The sequence below is a fragment of the Lissotriton vulgaris genome, chromosome 4_1 (genome assembly GCF_964263255.1).
Source record: "Lissotriton vulgaris chromosome 4_1, aLisVul1.2, whole genome shotgun sequence".
Lineage (NCBI taxonomy): Eukaryota > Metazoa > Chordata > Amphibia > Caudata > Salamandridae > Lissotriton > Lissotriton vulgaris.
Window position 1 is genome coordinate 1271107184 of NC_141691.1, and position 17836 is coordinate 1271125019.

Consider the following 17836-nt stretch of genomic DNA (forward strand, 5'->3'; position numbering starts at 1 on the left):
GTCATCTGTGACTAAGTAAGAATCTCCTGTCATCAAATGATACAAATGTCTCAGATAAATCTACCTTGTTGACAACTGGGGGACATCCTAGGCCCATGATGGCCCATGATAGTCTTGTATCCCTCCAAATGTTCTAGTCAGACTGCACCATCATCAAAACCAGGTACATAATTTACAAAGCCATCACAACCAGCACCCCCACTTATCTTGCAGACAAGCTCTCCATCTCTGGCAGTGCTCTGCACACCCACATCCTTGGCAGCATCAGACTCAAGTCTAAGCAGTGTAAAAAACAAGACAACAGGCTTTTTCCATCTATGCACTGAGGGTCTGAAACAACATCCCTGAATCCATCAGGACCACCCCAACACTGCTCCAATTTAAGAAAGAGTTGAAGACTCACCTCTTTAAAGAACACTACATAATAATGCGTTAACTATCCACAACTCAGCGTCCTCTCCTATTACTCACAGATTTTAGGCTTGCCTTTGACAATGTACAGTGTTCCACCGCCTTTTGTCTAGGTCCGCACTATAGAAATACCATATTCGGACATACACACAAAGCCTTTCTACTTGATGCTTAGGTGATCATTTGAAGCCAGTGGGCACACCTGGAACATGAACATATTTGAGGAAACTTGTTTTTACTTGTAACACCATTAGTTCCATCTTTTCCAACTTTCCTTCTGCAGCACCAGCTCTCTTCTTAAACTCTGTTTCTCAGGCTCCATCAGTCCGTTGTTACTGTACTCATATGTTTTGTAAGGCCTGTTGATCTTTTCACCAACCTGACAACAGGTCTCATAGGGCTACCTCTTGCTAATAAAAAGCCATTAAGAGCGCGCTGGAGGTGCTCTGCCTGATAACAGCACCATTAGTCAGTAGCTTTGGCTGTGTTATTGGACTGTGAAGAGGAAGTAAACCCAAAAGTCCTAGTTGGACTTTTTCTCACTGGGCTTGTCCCGATTTTGAACCAATTGTTTAGCTTGATACTTATGGAAGGAACATTTGGTGGGTAATTTGTCTTTATATGAAATCTCTGATGGAGTGAAATGATGCAGACTATTTTTATATTTCTATAGACATGCTGATCTTATAAGGAGCCCTCAATCTAAGTAAGAGTCAAATATGGTTTTAACAATATTAATCATTGACGATATGACATACAACTGTTAATCTGAAAGTGAGATCTCCATTTCTTGCTGTGAGCTAAAATGGATTGACTGGAGTGCAGCCCGAGTAATTACCAGTGGATAACTTACAGTGGCTTAACACTGTCTTGTAAATAAGGCCCTATTTCACGTTGTTATAAGCGTGAAAGGGGAGAGCAATGGGTGTCGCTTTGGCGTTCCACCGCAACACCCATTGATTTTGACGCTGACCCTATTTACAAGGGTGGCGTAAATAGGAGGCAGCGCCAAAATTAAGACCAGAGAAAACCTGCTCTTAAATAGGCGAAACGAGGAGAAATGCTTTATTTTTCGTTTTTGCTGTTTCCATGTGTGCTGCACAATGCATCACACATAGAAACAGCACATTGCCTTTGATTGTTTATGTGCAGGAAGGAGTCCCTTCCTGCACATAAACATACATACATAGCCTTTCATTTTGTAACTTCTATAAGTGTTTCATTAAGCAGCACACATAGAAGTGATAAAACGTAATTTAAAGATTGTTTACATGCAGGAAGGCACACCTTCTTGCACATGAACAATCTTCCCCTCAACGAAGACACCCTTGCACCATGGTGCAAGGGTGCCTGTGTTGGTGCTAGTCTGCTAAATTTAGCCCCAGTGCAATGGGAAATGCAGGGCAGCATCATACTGATATAAATATGGTGCAGCCTGCGTTTCAGAAGTGGCTGAACGTGGCTTTAAACCAAGGAGACTAACGCCACACTCTGCCACTTCATTGTAAACATGCCTCTCAGTCTCTTAAAGTCAGACTAAACTGAGGGTTTCTCTCTGATCTGCCCACCTAACCCAACCAACCATTCTTGGGTTGCTTTTGTTCCAGTTCAGGGAGGACCTGGCTTGGTAGGTTGGGCTGGACTGTTCCGACTGTAGCAGGGTCAAGACTGATTTGCATATAGCTGGGTCCAAACTGAGGTGACACGGTGTGCAAAATAACAATGAATTGGGATTCGGCGCAAGTAATTTCCAGTGGCTGAGATTAATTTAAGCATTCCATCCATCACTTTTCTTGTACACCTCGAAAAGCCCAGCATCTACTAGAACAATGATTCATTTTTTTTCTATAAATAGTTTTATTTTAATTTCAAGCAAATCTCTGCATTCCAGGTGTGCTGAATAGAGAAAACTCGAGGGGGTGCGGGAAAAGGGGAGTCAACCTTTTTCCAAATTACCCAGAAAGTTGTCAGGAAATCGAGGCATGTCAAGTATGCTTTTTATCCTTAAGTTCTGGGTTGCACATGCACCCATGGTGTTCTTCGCTAGAACCTATTTTAAATGGCCTGGCTAGCAAACAGGGATGGATCTTGACTAGTTTAGCCACTGCAGACGTGTTATTTGTTAGGAATCATTGTGGAGACAACCCCAAGACACCTAACTGGAGTTTCCAGCTTGTCTACTTTCCAGATGTCATAACATAACATAACATAACATAACAGATGTCTCAAATTTAAAGAGAGAGGTCCTACTCACCAAAGGGACTGGATACCAGAAATAGACACTTCTGTCAAAAATAATATCCCTTTGGGCCCTAAGGGATCTTATTTTTGCCAGAAGTGTCTACTTTTCAGATGTGCCATACTCCCCCAAATGCGACTCTAGGGGTAAGCCCATTTACAATGTGAGCGAGCCCCAATTGTAGTTTTTACTTACTTTAAATGTGATATTGCTGCAGTTCTTTCTCTCTGCCATATTATCTGTGGACCCTTAAAAGAGTACCGTGTTTTCAATGTAAATTAATCACCTTAACATTAATGATTGGGAATTAATGTCGGGCCTACGTTTTTAAAAAGTGTTCTGCGATAACCTTAGGATTTTAATTGGAGAATTACAAAATATTATTTTTTTTCTGCCATTTTCCTTTTATCCAGAGCACTCAATTTTTTCCCACTACCATGCTTTATTTATTTATTTAGTACCAGTCTTATTTTACGAGGGACCCAAATGTACCCCAGCCACTCTTACTTCCTGTTTTCACTAGGAAGAATGTGAACGTGTACAATGTCACACATTTATAAGTAAACAAAATGTCGCTATTTTCTGAAACGAGACAAAGGGAAATTCCAACTTGTAGACAATTTGTTTATCTTCTAGGCAAAATATGTTTGCCCTCGGTTTCTTGTATATTAAAACAACGTTATAAAGGTTCCATGATATATGTTCATAACCTGCCTAAACAGCAAACATGGCTTAGCCCTGTAGCTGGGTACCCATTGTTACTAAAGAGACTAAGGGCCATATGTATCAAAGGGTTTTACCCATTCTGTGTCTATGGGAAAATGTGTTCATACATATGACCCTAAATTGATTCCAGGGAAGGCATAGCAATGCTCATTCTTTGTAAGGTTCATGCTCAGTCTTTTCTACATTGCTAATACACCCCTTTTTATATAGCAGGGTGTTTTTGAGTACTGTTGCTGGTTATGCCTCGCTACCTTGTGGGAGCACAAACCCATACCTTTAACACCTTCTGTGAAGAATTAGATTAAGTTATTCCCTCAGCTCCGAGTTTCCTTTGCCATGCCTTTTATTAATTTATTTTCCCCTGAATTTCAGAGAAACTATACTTTCTCCCTTGTAATAGAAGAGGCCTCCACCCTTCTTCTATTCCTTTTGTTCGTCTTGTTCCTTCTGTTACTTCTTTCAGCACTGACATTGGGGCTTTTGTATGATCAAAAAATACATATTGAATTATTTTCCTTTCTCCACAGGAATAAAATAGCTTGCTTTTGAATCCAGTCATGCCAATCATTAGGAGAAAGAAAGCCTGCGTGGAGTAACAATATTCATCCGACTGACCTGCATCTGTCCATGGAGAATCACTCCAGAAGAGCGACCGTCCTTGGTCAAAGCACTATTTATTAAAGACACCTCAGAAAGCCTTTCCCATTCAAAGCAATCAGATTCAGCATCTGTAAAGCAGTATTGCATGGCGCAACTATACGACGACAAAGCTGCACTTTTAGGTTTCCATAAAAAGTCTGTTTTCCCGCAATACCTGCACGACCATCAACGACTGTCATATAAACAGTGATTTTGTACCACGCAAAGAGCTCATGCCTGCGATACCTTTACAAAAGTCTCAACAAAGTGACATTTGTTAGATGAGTGAAAGCCTTTTGTTTACAGAAAACGACCCTAAACGCTAGAAGCTGTATAGGTACTGTGTATAATGTTTTACCACACCTTAGATGTGCCAATAACACATTTTATTCAGTTAAAAAAACTTGAATATTGTATTTGTTTTATCTGGTTTTATTCCTATTACCCGATAAACAACGATGAGTCATTAATCTTGTGCTTCGTTTACCTAATTTATTACCATATAAGGTAGTAATAATTTTAGTCTTTTAACCTGACATTTTAATTTGGATGTTCATGTCGTTTTCAATTTTGAAATCGGTGTACTCTTTATTCACCCTTCACAAACTTAACCCTGTAAATTATGTGGTTGTCATTTGAGAGGCCCTGGAGGGAATGTCTGCATTTTTTCCCTGGCTTACCACAATGTAAAACTATAACTCTGGAATAATCATGTTGATTGTTTTTGTAATATTATTATTATTGCTGATTTTGTTCTCATTCGCAAGTAAATATGTTTCATTTCAAAACCTGCTCAGCATTGATTAATTAGCTCAGAAAGCCAAGCCTTAATCTGTACAGAAATGCCACTGTACCCCATGTAGTGTTCCCGATGTATACACATTCTTCCACAAGCATATGTTCTCTACAGCACTGTCACTTGCATCACAGCACATGGTGAGTGTGTGTTTCGGCATTGTCAAATAAAAGTGGTAAATGCGTTAACAATGGCATTGTCCTCTGTGTACACAATGTAACAAGTGTATCTTCACTGTAAAAGTGACCCAGCCACCTAGATCCGGGGGTGACTAGGAAGGGGGATGTCATGGGGTAAGCAGGGGATACTGATTCTCAGCCATGGGTGCGGGGCTCGTTTGCCTCTGATGTTGTGGGGTCTGTCCTACTGTGGCTTTGCAAACTGGGCCCGGTGCAACCCCTTACACGCATGACTGTCAGTGGTTGCAGTGACAAGCATGCACAGGCTTCTTCGGTAGGAAGTGTTGGGATACGGAAGCTCAGAACTCAACAACCACCCAGCAGCACATTAACTGATTTTCCAAAGCAGTGCTTTATTTAGAAAAAGCAGTTTAACCAATTGAAAGTGGTGTACAAACTGTTCATATCTACCGGATTACCTCCATAGTGCGGAGGACATGGACACTTCATCCACCACATGGAATGAGAAATACTTTCTGGTGCAATTACCAGAAGGATTTGTTTTCTAAAATAAAGCTGGGATGCTAGGAAAAAAGCTTCCTTTGCATCCAGAGTTTATATTTTTTTGTTACCCGTCAGCAAACAAAATGCTGATGTCATTTAAGCAAAACCAAAAGCCATCTATTGCAATAGGTGCCAACTACTTTCAGTCTGATTCGGTGCTCAGGGGCCTTACTTAGCCTCCAGAATGCTGATCAAAGTGGGAGTGGTACCGCTGGAAACTGGACAATGTCCAATTTCCAACAATACTTTTCCTAGTGGATCAATGCTTGTGGATAGGTCCAGGGGCCTACCCACTAGGTATCAAAGATTCATCCCTCAGGGGAGGCAGATTATTTATTTCAAAAAAGAATGGAGTGGCTTACTCGAGCATTGGCCATTACCCCTCTCACCTCAGAACTTAACCACTAGGAGGCAAAATAGGGAGGGGCTCATCCTCAATTGGCACCCAGGGAGTCAGAAAGCTCACTACACACAAGGCATGGATTTTTTTTTTAAAGCAGTACCTGTCCCACTTTTATCTGCATTCCGGTGGCTAAGTTATGCCTCAAACTTTGGCTAAAATCACATATTTTCTATAAGTTTCTGTGAATTAAAGCTCTGGAAACTGCAGGGGTCTGCAAAATTCCTACCACAGAGCGTGCCTTCACTTCCGAGAAAAACTTGCCTGTGACATGATAAGCTACAAAACACAATATGGAGACATCAAGTGCTCACAACGAAAACTGATAGCAATTTCCTTGGAAAATGTGTAATTTTTGATAAATTTGAGGTTTGCAGGGCATTCTGAGTACGAAAATCTAGCAGGATTTATGTAAGTCCCACCACCCGGGAATTCTCCAGCTCTCTAGTTTTTCGAAATGTCTCAGTTTGGTAGGTTTTCCTGGATGGCGGCCAAGCCCCTGCCCAAATATGGTGGCGTCCCAGATTGCTGAAATTGGTCAGTTTTGAGGATGAAATCTTAATGTCTCCACTTTCTGTTTTGGGACCTTTCCTTTTGCGGGCATTAGGCCTGCCCACACAAGTGTGATATCTGTTTTATCAGTAGATTGTGGGAACACAGAATCATAGTACAATTTGTATCAACTTAATTTTAATTATTAATTGAATTTCTCTCCATTTTTGGCTTCCAAATGTAAACCACTGTGCAAGAAACAACACATTTTTCAGAATGCCCTCTGAATCACTTGATAGTATGGGTAACCCAAAACCCAGAGCTGTACAAATAAGCACTATTCCTTAACTCAGTATTTATAATACCCATTTTTCATTTTACCTTACAAATTGATGCATTGGTCGGTACATAATAAAAAATCATTATAAGCTGCAGCTCAGTTGTTGGCGTGAGTATTGCTTGTTTTTGGACAGCCAACAAACACTACATATTTCTGCAACCAGAAGGGTCTGACGGACCTAATGATATATTAGTTTTGTAATTGGGCCATTGGTGCAAAAATGTAAAGACATTGTCTCCTTTTGCTATTTTTGTCTACTTATTGTCATTATTGCTTTATTTCAATGATCAGTTCCTTTGGAAAACCCACCAACGAACTACATAAATCTTTCCTTGCTGAATTCTGAATGTGGTCTTCTTTTCAAAAATGCCTTGCTAGTTTTGCGTTCACCCATGGGTTTTACACTTCTGTCTACCATAAACTGCAAGTAGGTAGAAATCACAAAACAATAGAACAATTGGCTACGACTTAGAAAAAACGCAAAAACTGTGGAATAAAAATTGATTTTTTTACAACTCTGCTTGTTCCTGAAAGCTGGAAAGATGCAAACCTTTTGTTGATACAATGTTTTAGAAAAGGAACCTATACACTTTCTTACGCAACACTTTTTCTCATTTTTCAATTAAAAGCCCCAAAATGTTGCTATATTTGAGCTATTTTCTCCTTTTCTTCTACTTCTATGGGAATCCATAGTTCGAGCTGGTGTTTGGCTAAATATAAATATATTAACCCCATCAAATGGTGCACAACTTAAATCTACCTAGAGTTGTAAATGGCATAATGGAGGTCAGTGTAGCATAACTCAGTGCCTTGATTCAAACAGTATCAGAGGATAAACTTTAATCTAAGTTCATAGTTATTGTCTGCAGGCGTAAGGTTGGGAGATGTTTCTCCACAGGTCTCCCTTAGGTCAGACGTATCTTCAGTCGCATATCCCGTAGGGTACTGTAGTGATCAAGTCCACGCAGGTAGAGGTGGTTCACCGAGGTTTTTTCAATATAGTTACAAGATCACATCAAGATCATATCAAAAACCCACCAGGAGCAGCCAGCATGCTGCTCAGCCCAGCCAGCTGTGCCTATTTGACTCCCAACATTCCATGTTATGCCATTACAGCAAGATTCCATTGGCAGGGCAAGAATAACATTAGAGTCACGATACAACTTATCCCCCTTTCTTCTATATATGAATAAAACAACAATGAGGGAACAAGAAAGAAGAACCCAAAATGAGGAGAAGCTGCGAAAAGCAGAAACAAGAAACAATTGAAAAGAAAATCAGAAACAAGAAACATATTGAAAGAAGAGAGGAAAACCCAAACAGAAGAACCAAACATAGGAACTATCCTCCCTTCTACACACAACAACAAAGGAATAAACAACATGATCAGAGAAGAAAGAGAAGCATGAACAACTGCCCCAAAACACACCCACTGGCCAGAACAGGAAAGTAAGAAGGCAGAAAAGGAAAGAATCAACAAAACTCTGAACTACAGGATGTGAAAAACACATAGAAAGAATGTTATGTCATTACAGCAAGATTCCATTGGCAGGGCTAGAATACCAGAGTCAGGATACAACCGGTCCGCTATCTGGGAGTGTGGGCTTGCAGCATTGGTTGTTGCCAGGTATTTCATGAGAGGGTCCCAAATCTCCTTGGGCTGCGATGCGAGAGGCTGTAATATGACATTTGTCTCAGATTGGTCATTGCATGTAGCTGCGTCCTTCAGCCAATTCTCTTTCTTAGGTGCAGCCTGTCTATACCAGTTTATGGTGACTCTGTAGTTAGCCAGAAATAGCACAAGCGCAGCGAAACTTTGAGCATAGGGTGAAACAGGGTTGACATCTTAGTAGAGCCACAGCTGGTAACAATCTACTCTACTTCCGACCATATTATTGATAGTGGAGGTTATCTCGCACCAAAAAAACAAGATTGGGCGCACAGCTCCAGGCTAAGTGTGTAAACCCATGATTGATGAGAGTGACATTGTGGACAGTGATGAGGTCTAGAAAGGTCTATTTTGTGTTGTATTTCTGGGGCAAAGTAAGCTCTGTGTGTGAAGCTTAAGTGAAGCAGCTTATGTTCATAATTCATGGATATCATTTTAGTCAGATAAAGACTCTAGACCCATTTAGCATTGGCAATGTGAACATAGTGTCTAATTCCCAGGCTTGGTTGCTCTGGTTGGGCCCAACTTCTCTCAGAATAGATATAGCAGTATATACCTTGATACCCATCTTGTAGATTCAGGGGGTCTGATTATCTGAGTTAGTGGTACGAATTTCGGTAACTCTTTATGGAACCTCAAAATGTCATCGCAAACCATGTCTCTCAGTGGAATACATATACCCACAACACCCAGGGGGTGGGGTTGCATATATGTTTATATTGCTCTGATGGAAGGAATATTCCCTCCTCATATTAGTGGCCCAGCGTAGTCAGGTTGACCCTGGACAGTGTTGGCAACAATCCTTTGTGAGTGTAAGAATTGGGTTCTGAGCTAAGGGAATAAATGGAGAATACGAAAAAAACAGTTTGCACCTCAAGGGAAATTGTTCTCCAAACACAATATGCGGAGGTCACTAGACCTTCTCTTTTCTGAGTTTTGAAGGAAGACCACTCAGAAGAAGGGATTCCAATGGAGTGTATTCACTAATTGGAACAATAAAGAATAGTCTGGCATGTAGAGGATACAAATGCCCCCTAAAATGGCACTGTGCCTCTAAATGATATATTTCTAGATCAAGTACCTCAAACCCCTTTTCTCGTATGGAAGTGTCATGAACTTCCAGTGTCTACTGGGCTGTTTATCTTTATCTGCCCTGACTAGTCTGATCAGCAGTATTTTTAGAGTTTGTAAAAAACTCTTGCTTAATGAGTGGGCTATGTTTGTACCTAGATACAAAACTTTATGAAAGATCTCCATTTTTATGAGTGCCACTCGACCAGCAATTGATAGGGGCAGTTAAATCCAGGTATCAATCTGGTGTGTCACTTTTATCGCTGGGCCATGGTTCAGCCTGATCATGGACATAATGTCTTTGCACAGGATGACTCATTATTTAAATAAACGTTCTACCAAATGGATAGGATATTCTAGGGCCGTCTTGGTCGGGAAGCAGTGAAGGGAAACACGTCCTGTTTTGTCCCATAGGATGGAGATGCCATGAAATCTGTCAAATTTGATTATCTCTGGGAGAGAGGTTGTTGGACTGGTCCAGAAAAGTAGTAGGATACTGTCTGTGTACATAGATGAGAGTAAACAGAGGGGAAAAAAGAGCTATATGTGTGAATGATAGTCCTGGATTTTGTGAGCCAGGGGGTCTATCCCTAGGGGTGAAAGAGGGGCGCCCTCTCTGGTGCCCCTAGCCACTGGAAAAGTGTTTGATGTCAGACAATTAACTATGACCCTGGACACCGGTTTGGAATTTAGCAAAGATACCAGCTGCTGTATATGACCATATATGCCGAACCATTGGAGCATGGCCATAAAAAGTGATGATTCAAAGGTCTTCTCCACGACTAGAACTACACCTGTAGCATTCAGCTTGGGGTATGACTGGTGAACAACTTCATATACTGTATGTACTTTTACCATAGTGGACCTATGTGGTACGACACCAGACAGGGTAGGCTAGACTATGTTCTTCAGCAGGGGCAGGCGGTTTACAATCACTTCCTTAGTGGTTTCTTATCTAAACTGCAGCGATAATGGCCAGAATTATGTACATTTGGTCAAATTCCTGATGGGTTTTGGGAGCACCCGAATTATGGCTTCCTGTAATGCGGGGATAATGAGCTCTCATTCCACGCTTCCATGTAGACTTCAACCAAATTAAGGGCCAATATATCTTATACATCTTATAAAACTCTGAAGATAAGCGATCTGAGCCTGGAGATTTGGGTCCGGCAAGTTTTTCAATGGCCACCTTTATTTCCTCTAAGGTTATGGGTACATTTAAAAATTGTCTGTGGCTTGAGAAAATATATGGAGGATGGGAGGAGAATGAGGAATGAACGTAGTGGGAATGATCGCAAGCAGGGATGGGGCAGCTCCGGTCACCCTGCTATCAGGAAGGGAGAAAATGGGGAAAATCCTGTTGGACATTTGTGAACTGAATAATGACTCCGGAGCAGATGGCACTCCAGCCATTGTAGAAATGGTGGTTGTAGCTGTCATGATAGTGTTTGTTTATTATTTTGTCATAAAACCAAAAGCAAATACAAATTATTTTACAAAGAAAAACTGTCTGTGACAATCTTCCCACCTTAATAGGGCAATGTCATCTAGGTATTTCTCAGTATTGTCTGTATCAACACTCACTTGGGTTGCACATAGCTATTGATACTATCCTACTAATTCTCCCGGTATGTTCTTACTAGTACAGATAGGCCAGAATGTTCCCAGAATGCAAACATTCCCCATATTGCTTGGCCAGCACATGAAGCCCCAGAAAACAAATATCAGTCTGCTCTTGGAATCTCTACAAAAGGTCATTCACCTAAATCTCCTCAGAGCCATATCTGGGGCTTTCTCCTCTATGGTCTTAATGTCTTGTTCCGTGTTTTTCGATTCTGTCTGTATGTCAATAGAATACCTGCCAGTCTGGCTATGATTATGCTGGGTAAGTAGACTTTAAAGGCCTCCCACATTGTGGCCCATTTGGGAACTGACTCTGTGTTGAATTGAAAGAACATCTGTAATGGCAGTGCCTAGCTCAACCCAGACATCTCATCCAAGAGAGACTGCAATGGGATCCTCCATGTGCGGCAGCGTAGCCTAGAGCAAGGCAGAAACAGATGTAACTTTATTGGAGAATAGTCTGAGAGTGTACAGGGGGAGGGTATGCAATCTCCAACAGCCAGGACACAACCACCTGTGACATGAGCTAATGTATACACAGGAGCACTCTGAATGGACAAGAATAAAATGAGTACTCAAGCTTCTCGATGTCGTGATCTCCAAATGCCTATCAGATCAAGTGTTCCCATGATGTCAGACAGAATTTCCGCCATACTTTTTCTGAACCTGTCTAGTTATGGGGTCAATGTTAAGCTGAAATCTCCTCCCCTAATCACTACCTCTGTATCTAGGCTTTTGATTAATTAAGAATGTCGGTGAAATAATCTGGTGTGCCTTTGTATAAAGGTTCCTGAGTGGCACTATGAATCTACTTTCTGAGCCCTCGAATTTGGTAGTTAATCTGACATCAATTACATTTATACTAGGATGTACGCTCCTCTCAAACAAATTCAAAATGATGAGAAGAATCTGTGTTGGCCCCATTTCCTAGCAAAGCTGGTAGTGCCTTGTGGGTCTAGGTGTGTCTTCTGTAACATTACCAGCTCCACACCTTGTCTGTCAAGGTTTGCTGAGGATTGTTTGAGTCTCTGAAATTCCAGGATAGCAATGTCGCTGCTTTCCTAGAAAGGGTTACCCATCCTCATATCTTGGAAGCAACATTATAGCCATGCACTGTACATTTACATACACCTAATGCAAGCATTAGTAAAGAAAACTTAAAAAGTTGAAGTGTCCCTCAACTGCTCCCTGCCCCACTCCCACACTGATTTCCCCGACTATCAACACCAATTTCTCCCAACTACTAATATACACAGTCACTAAGCTAGCATGGTGGTGATACACATAGGGGCTTGGTGTGCCAAGCAGCCTCTGTAGGATTGTTTAAGACTGTGTAAAAGGCATGGTGCTCATTATGTGTTTCGGGCAGTGGTCGAAGTGGAGAAAAACAAGTTGGGGAACTCTGGGCAGAGACTCAGAGGGCAAGAATCACCCTAGGAGTGGCTCAGTTGGCAGAGACAGAGGTATGGCCAGAATGCACAAAACATCAACATTTTTAGTATTTGTTTGGCATTTTAGGGACCAGTTACAGCTTATTACAGAGCTGTGTACACATTTAGTTTACCAATCCACCCATCAATCAGGCATTGCAGTACCTCCAGGATTGGTGCACTTCCCCACCTGGGGAAAACAATACTGTTCAAAGAAAGACAAGAAAACAAAAGTAGCGCTTCCCTGGCAAACTCTGTAAAGTGATGCTAATGTGTTTGGTTGTAAATAAATTCATTCTGGTCACTTTCAACCACTCTGTCTTGCTTTATTTCATTATTTATTTATATTTTATAGGTTGAACCTTTTATTCCCGAGGCTCCACTTCGGAAAAGAAAAATGTTAGAAAAAGACGACGTTTCCAGCAAAAGTGTTTTTCTCTTTTTAGATCCATTTCACATGGGAACAAATAAATTGAAAGAAGGAAAGGGAGGGTGAGAACTGTTTCCTATAGTCACGGTTTTCAGTATGTGAGGAGGAGCTAGACGGAAAGAGAGGGAATTAGAGGAAGAAAGGGGGCCGGCTGCCAGCGGCGGAGCCGAAGTGGGACTGCCCTTGTCTTCTCTGGGCAAACTTCTCTGCTCGCGGCCACAAATGCCGAGCCTTATCAGTAGGCCTTGGCTATATCTGCCGTCCTCGAACCCATGTTTAAAATAAAGTAGGGAAACAGAATCTGTTGAATAAAAGACGTAGGGGCACGCCGTGCCCTGCCGATCCTGGCTACTTCGACCACTGGTTTAGGGCTATGTCTTGAAGCATTTGAAGGACTGTGCAGCATTTCTTACTATGGTAAGAGGCTTGCTGGATTAGTAGGGGAGCAGCTTGCAGGCGCCCATTCTCCTGAGCTTTGCTAAGGAGTAAAGTTCACAGGAACAATGGTGACGCCTTCTACTCTACATTATTCGGTCCTGTCCCGTTGGTTCACCCCGCTTGCGGAGGATGGAGACTGCTCTGTGCAGGGTCCTCCCAATGTTGCAGAGTCTCTCGCAGAAATTATCCGCTGTCACTATGTCGGAAAATAGTTTGGTTCTCCCATCTAGGTCTATTGTACATTTGGCAGGGTATAACATTGTGTATTTTAGGCCCTTGATCTGGAGGACTTGTTTTACTTCTGAAAACGTCTATAAATTAGCATCTGGCTTCTTGGACCTCTAGAGTGAAATTAGGGTAGATCGCTAAGATCATGCCATGATAGTGTAGTGAACTCTTCTCCCTCATCATCTGGAGGATCGCATCTCGATTTCTGAAGTTGAGGTGTTTTGCTATAATTGGGTAAGGGGGAGCACCAGGTGGTGGTCTGGGGCCAAATGATCGATTAACCCTCTCCACCAGGAACATATTAGAGAAACAGGACCAGTCAAATAGCGACATTTTTGATGGAGTCTGTACCGCCCATATTCGTGGACTCAGCAGCACAAAGAACATGTATGTTACCACACTAGCAGCGAACCCCCAAATCTTAATTTTCCACTTCAACAATATTCACCTGTTTTTCTATTTGTAGCAGATTTTCTGAACTGGCGGTGGAATCATCCTCTAAGTCAGAACTCTAGTGCTCTGAGCCATCAATTCTGACCTTTGGTGGTCAGTACTCTCTATAAGAAGATGTAGGCGAGATGTGGCCATATTTATTTGAATAATAATTGATCTCAGGCTAGCCTTAAGTTTCAGAAGGATGGCAGTCATGTCTCCGTGAGAACTTGGTTGGTGTGCGTTTCCGATTTCCCCATCTGAGAAGTATTCCCATGTCCCTGCGGCATGCCCTGTTTAAAACCCAGTGTACTCTGTTAATAGTTACCTTTGCCCACTACTGCATCATTTTGGGCATCTCACATAGTGCCCTTTGCAGGCCTCAAAAAAGCAGAAACATTTTACCAAACTTGGAGGTCTAGTGACTTGAATAATCTACTTGACCAACCTGTAATGAGCTTGATTCATAAACTTGCCTCAAATTGCTTGATCCTAGGCAAATATTTTATTTCACTGAGTCTCCTTTTTCTTCATTATGACATACAAGAGCAAGTCAAGTCAAGTCAAGAGATTTATATAGCGCGCTACATACCCATAGGGTCTCAAGGCGCTTGAGGCAGGGTGGGGGATTACTTGTCGAATATCCAAGTTTTAAGTTGCTTTCTGAATGCTAGGTGGTTGTGAGTAAGGCGAAGGTGAGTGGGAAGTGAGTTCCAGGTTTTAGCTGCCAGGTAGGAGAAGGATCTACCTCCCATGGTGGTTTTGTTGATGCGAGGTACAGTGGCAAGGGCCTGGTTGGAGGATCGAAGCTGACGGGAGGGGGTGTAGAAGGACCGTCGTGTGTTGAGGCATTCGGGTCCAAGTTCGTAAAGTGCTTTGTGTGCGTGGGTTAGGAGGCGGAAAGTGATCCTCTTATTAGGAGCCAGTGGAGGTTTTTCAGGTGACCAGAGATGTGGTCTTTACGCGGGATGTCTAGTATGAGCCTGGCTGAAGCGTTTTGGATGCGTTGAAGTTTTTTCTGGAGTTTTGCGTTGGTACCGGCGTATAGGGTGTTTCCGTAGTCCAGGCGGCTCATGACCAGTGCGTGGGTGACCGTTTTTCTAGTTTCGGTGGGGATCCAGCGAAATGTTTTTTTGAGCATGCGAAGGATGTTGTAGCAAGATGATGAAACGGCGTTGACTTGTCTGGTCATCGAGAGTGAGGAGTCCAGGATGACGCCCAGGTTCCGTGCGTGGTCCGTCGGGATGGGTGCTTTTCCAAGGGCCTATGGCCACCAAGAGTCATCCCAGGCGGAGGGGGAGGTGCCTAAGATGAGGACTTCTGTTTTGTCTGAGTTCAGTTTCAGACGGCTGTGCTTCATCCATTCGGCTACTTCTTTCATTCCTTCGTGTAAGTTGGTTTTGGCGGTGTTAGGGTCTTTGGTGAGTGAGAGGATCAGTTGAGTGTCGTCAGCGTAGGAGATGATGTTGAGATTGCGTTGGCGAGCGATGGCCGCAAGGGGGCTCATGTATACGTTGAAGAGGGTGGGGCTGAGTGACGATCCTTGTGGCACGCTGCAGATGACATCTGAGGCCTCTGACTTGAATGGTGGGAGGCGGACTCTCTGGGTTCTTCCGGTGAGGAACGAGGTGATCCATTCCAGTGCTTTTCCTTGGATTCCGACGTTTCTGAGGCGTTGTAGAAGGGTGCTATGACAGACTGTGTTGAAGGCAGCGGAGAGGTCAAGGAGGATGAGGGCGACTGTGTCTCCATTGTCCAGTAGAGTTCGAATGTCGTCTGTTGCTGCGATAAGTGCGGTCTCGGTGCTGTGTTTGGCTCGGAAGCCGGACTGTGAGAGGTCGAGGGATTTGTTGGCTTCGAGGAAGGTGGCGAGCTGGTGTTGACAGCTTTCTCGATGACTTTGGCCGGGAATGGAAGAAGCGAGATGGGGAGGTAGTTTTTGAGTTCGGTGGGGTCAGCTGTGGGTTTTTTCAGAAGGGCGCTGAGTTCTGTGTGTTTCCAGCTTTCCGGGAAAGTGGCGGAGTTGAGGGAGCAGTTGATGACATCTCGGAGGTGTGGTGCTATGATGGAGTCTGCTTTGTTGAAGATGTGGTGAGGGCATGGGTTAGTTGGGGATGCTGAGTGGATGGAGTTCATCAGGCGGATGGTGTCCTCAGTGGAGATTGGGTTCCAGTCGTTGAGGATGTTCAAGGGGGGTGAAGGTCCTGCAGAAGGTTGGGTGGGTTGGTCTCCGGGTCGGTTGTCGAAGCTGTTGTGGATGTCTGCGATTTTGTTGTGGAAGAAGGAAGCTAGGGAGTCGCAGAGGGCTTGGGAGGGGGTGATGTCGTTGGAGTTGGCTGATGGGTTGGTAAATTCTTTGACGATGTTGAATAATTCCTTGCTGTTGTGGGCGTTGTTATCTAGTCGGTCTTTGAATGCGGCTTTCTTGGCGGACCGGATTAGTTGGTGGTGTATGCGGGTGGCGTTTTTGAAGGCGTCCCTGGTGCTGGTGTTTGGGTCTTTTTTCCAGGCTTTCTCAAGGGAGCGACAGAGTTTCTTCGATTTCTTAAGATCATCGTTGAACCAGGAGGCGTTTTTGCAGTCTAGTTTGATTTGACGTTTTTTCAACGGTGCTAGGATGTCGGCGCTGTTAGATAGCCATTGGGTGAGGTTAATGGCTGCTTGGTCAGGGTTTTGGGAGTGGGCAGGGGGGTTTTGAAGAAGCGATGAGGAGATCTGGTCGATGGTGATTTTGTTCCAGTTTTTTCGCATAGTAGGTTGCGGATGGTTGTGGGTTGTGGTTTTCTTGTAGATAAAGTGAACGCAGCTGTGGTCCGTCCAATGGAGAGCTGTGGTGTGGCTGAAGGAGACATGTTTGCTGGAGGTGAAGATAGGGTTGAGTGTGTGACCTGCACATGTCAGCATGTCTGTCACATACTTTCCCAGTGGCATGCATTTTTACTGCTAAAACTACATACCGTAGGTCGCACGCCCTGCACTAAGCAGTCAGCTGGCGAGAGGTGAAGCCGAGAGGCGAAGCGGTGAAGCGAGGAGGCCGGAGGCCCCCCCTCCCCCGACTCGACCTGTTCCGAGCTGAGCAGTAGCTGCGGCGGCGGTGAAGAGGTAGAGGGAGGACGACCCCTGTTACCGCGCGCCGCTCGATTTTTAATCCCCAGCACCAAGAGCCACGGCAGCCACGGTAGGAGCAACGAAACCGCGGCTGGGACCGTGCTCAGTTTGAATTGTTTTGTGGCCTGGCTTGACTCAGCAGTGTGCTCTGGAGTTGTGCTGGGAGCCACATAACCCGTGAATCACAGCAGGATTACAGTGGGAGGCGCATAGAGGCTGCGTGGGGTTACAGAAGACTGCAGGGGGGGGGCGGTGAGTGGTTGCAGCGGTCCCTGTCTTGATTCTGGACCCCCACCCGGTCCCTCATTGCAGCCGGCAGTACCATCTGCTCTGCTCCCCCGGCGAGAGAGTCGCTTTGCTTCTGCCGCGCCTGCTCCCTCTCCTGAACCCGCTCTCGGACCGCTGTCCTAAACCCCCGTCTTCATAAGCGGCTGGCGGGGTCCAGGAATGCAGAAGTCTGAAGAGGTCTGCAAAGCGGACTACGGTGCTGCAGTGTTCCATACAGTGGCCCTTTCTTGGGTCCCCTTTGTGACCCCCCCGTGACTTTTGAGCCCTTCCTGTGGCCCGTGGCTTGTGGCCCGGGGGGCACGATTGAAGTCCATCACCATCTCTTCTCGAGCCCAGCCCTCTGTCCTTCATCCACCACCCCAGTCTCTCACCCCATGCCCCCAGTAGCAGCCA

At 44.0% G+C, this 17836-nt stretch overlaps 1 protein-coding gene across 30 annotated transcripts in view; it reads left to right on the forward strand.

The window, feature by feature from the left end:
* The window catches only part of EPB41L3 (erythrocyte membrane protein band 4.1 like 3), an 878261-nt gene extending 873262 nt beyond the window's left edge, over positions 1-4999 (forward strand). For all 30 annotated transcript variants that reach the window (XM_086965494.1, XM_086965496.1, XM_086965495.1 and 27 more), the window contains one exon: positions 3904-4999. Coding sequence is in view for 3 of the 30 variants with exons in the window: in XM_086965493.1 (XP_086821619.1) it covers positions 3904-3909 (6 nt within the window). In the remaining 27 variants the exon portion in view is untranslated. The remainder of the gene's footprint in view (positions 1-3903) is intronic.
* Positions 5000-17836: the final 12837 nt, after the last annotated feature.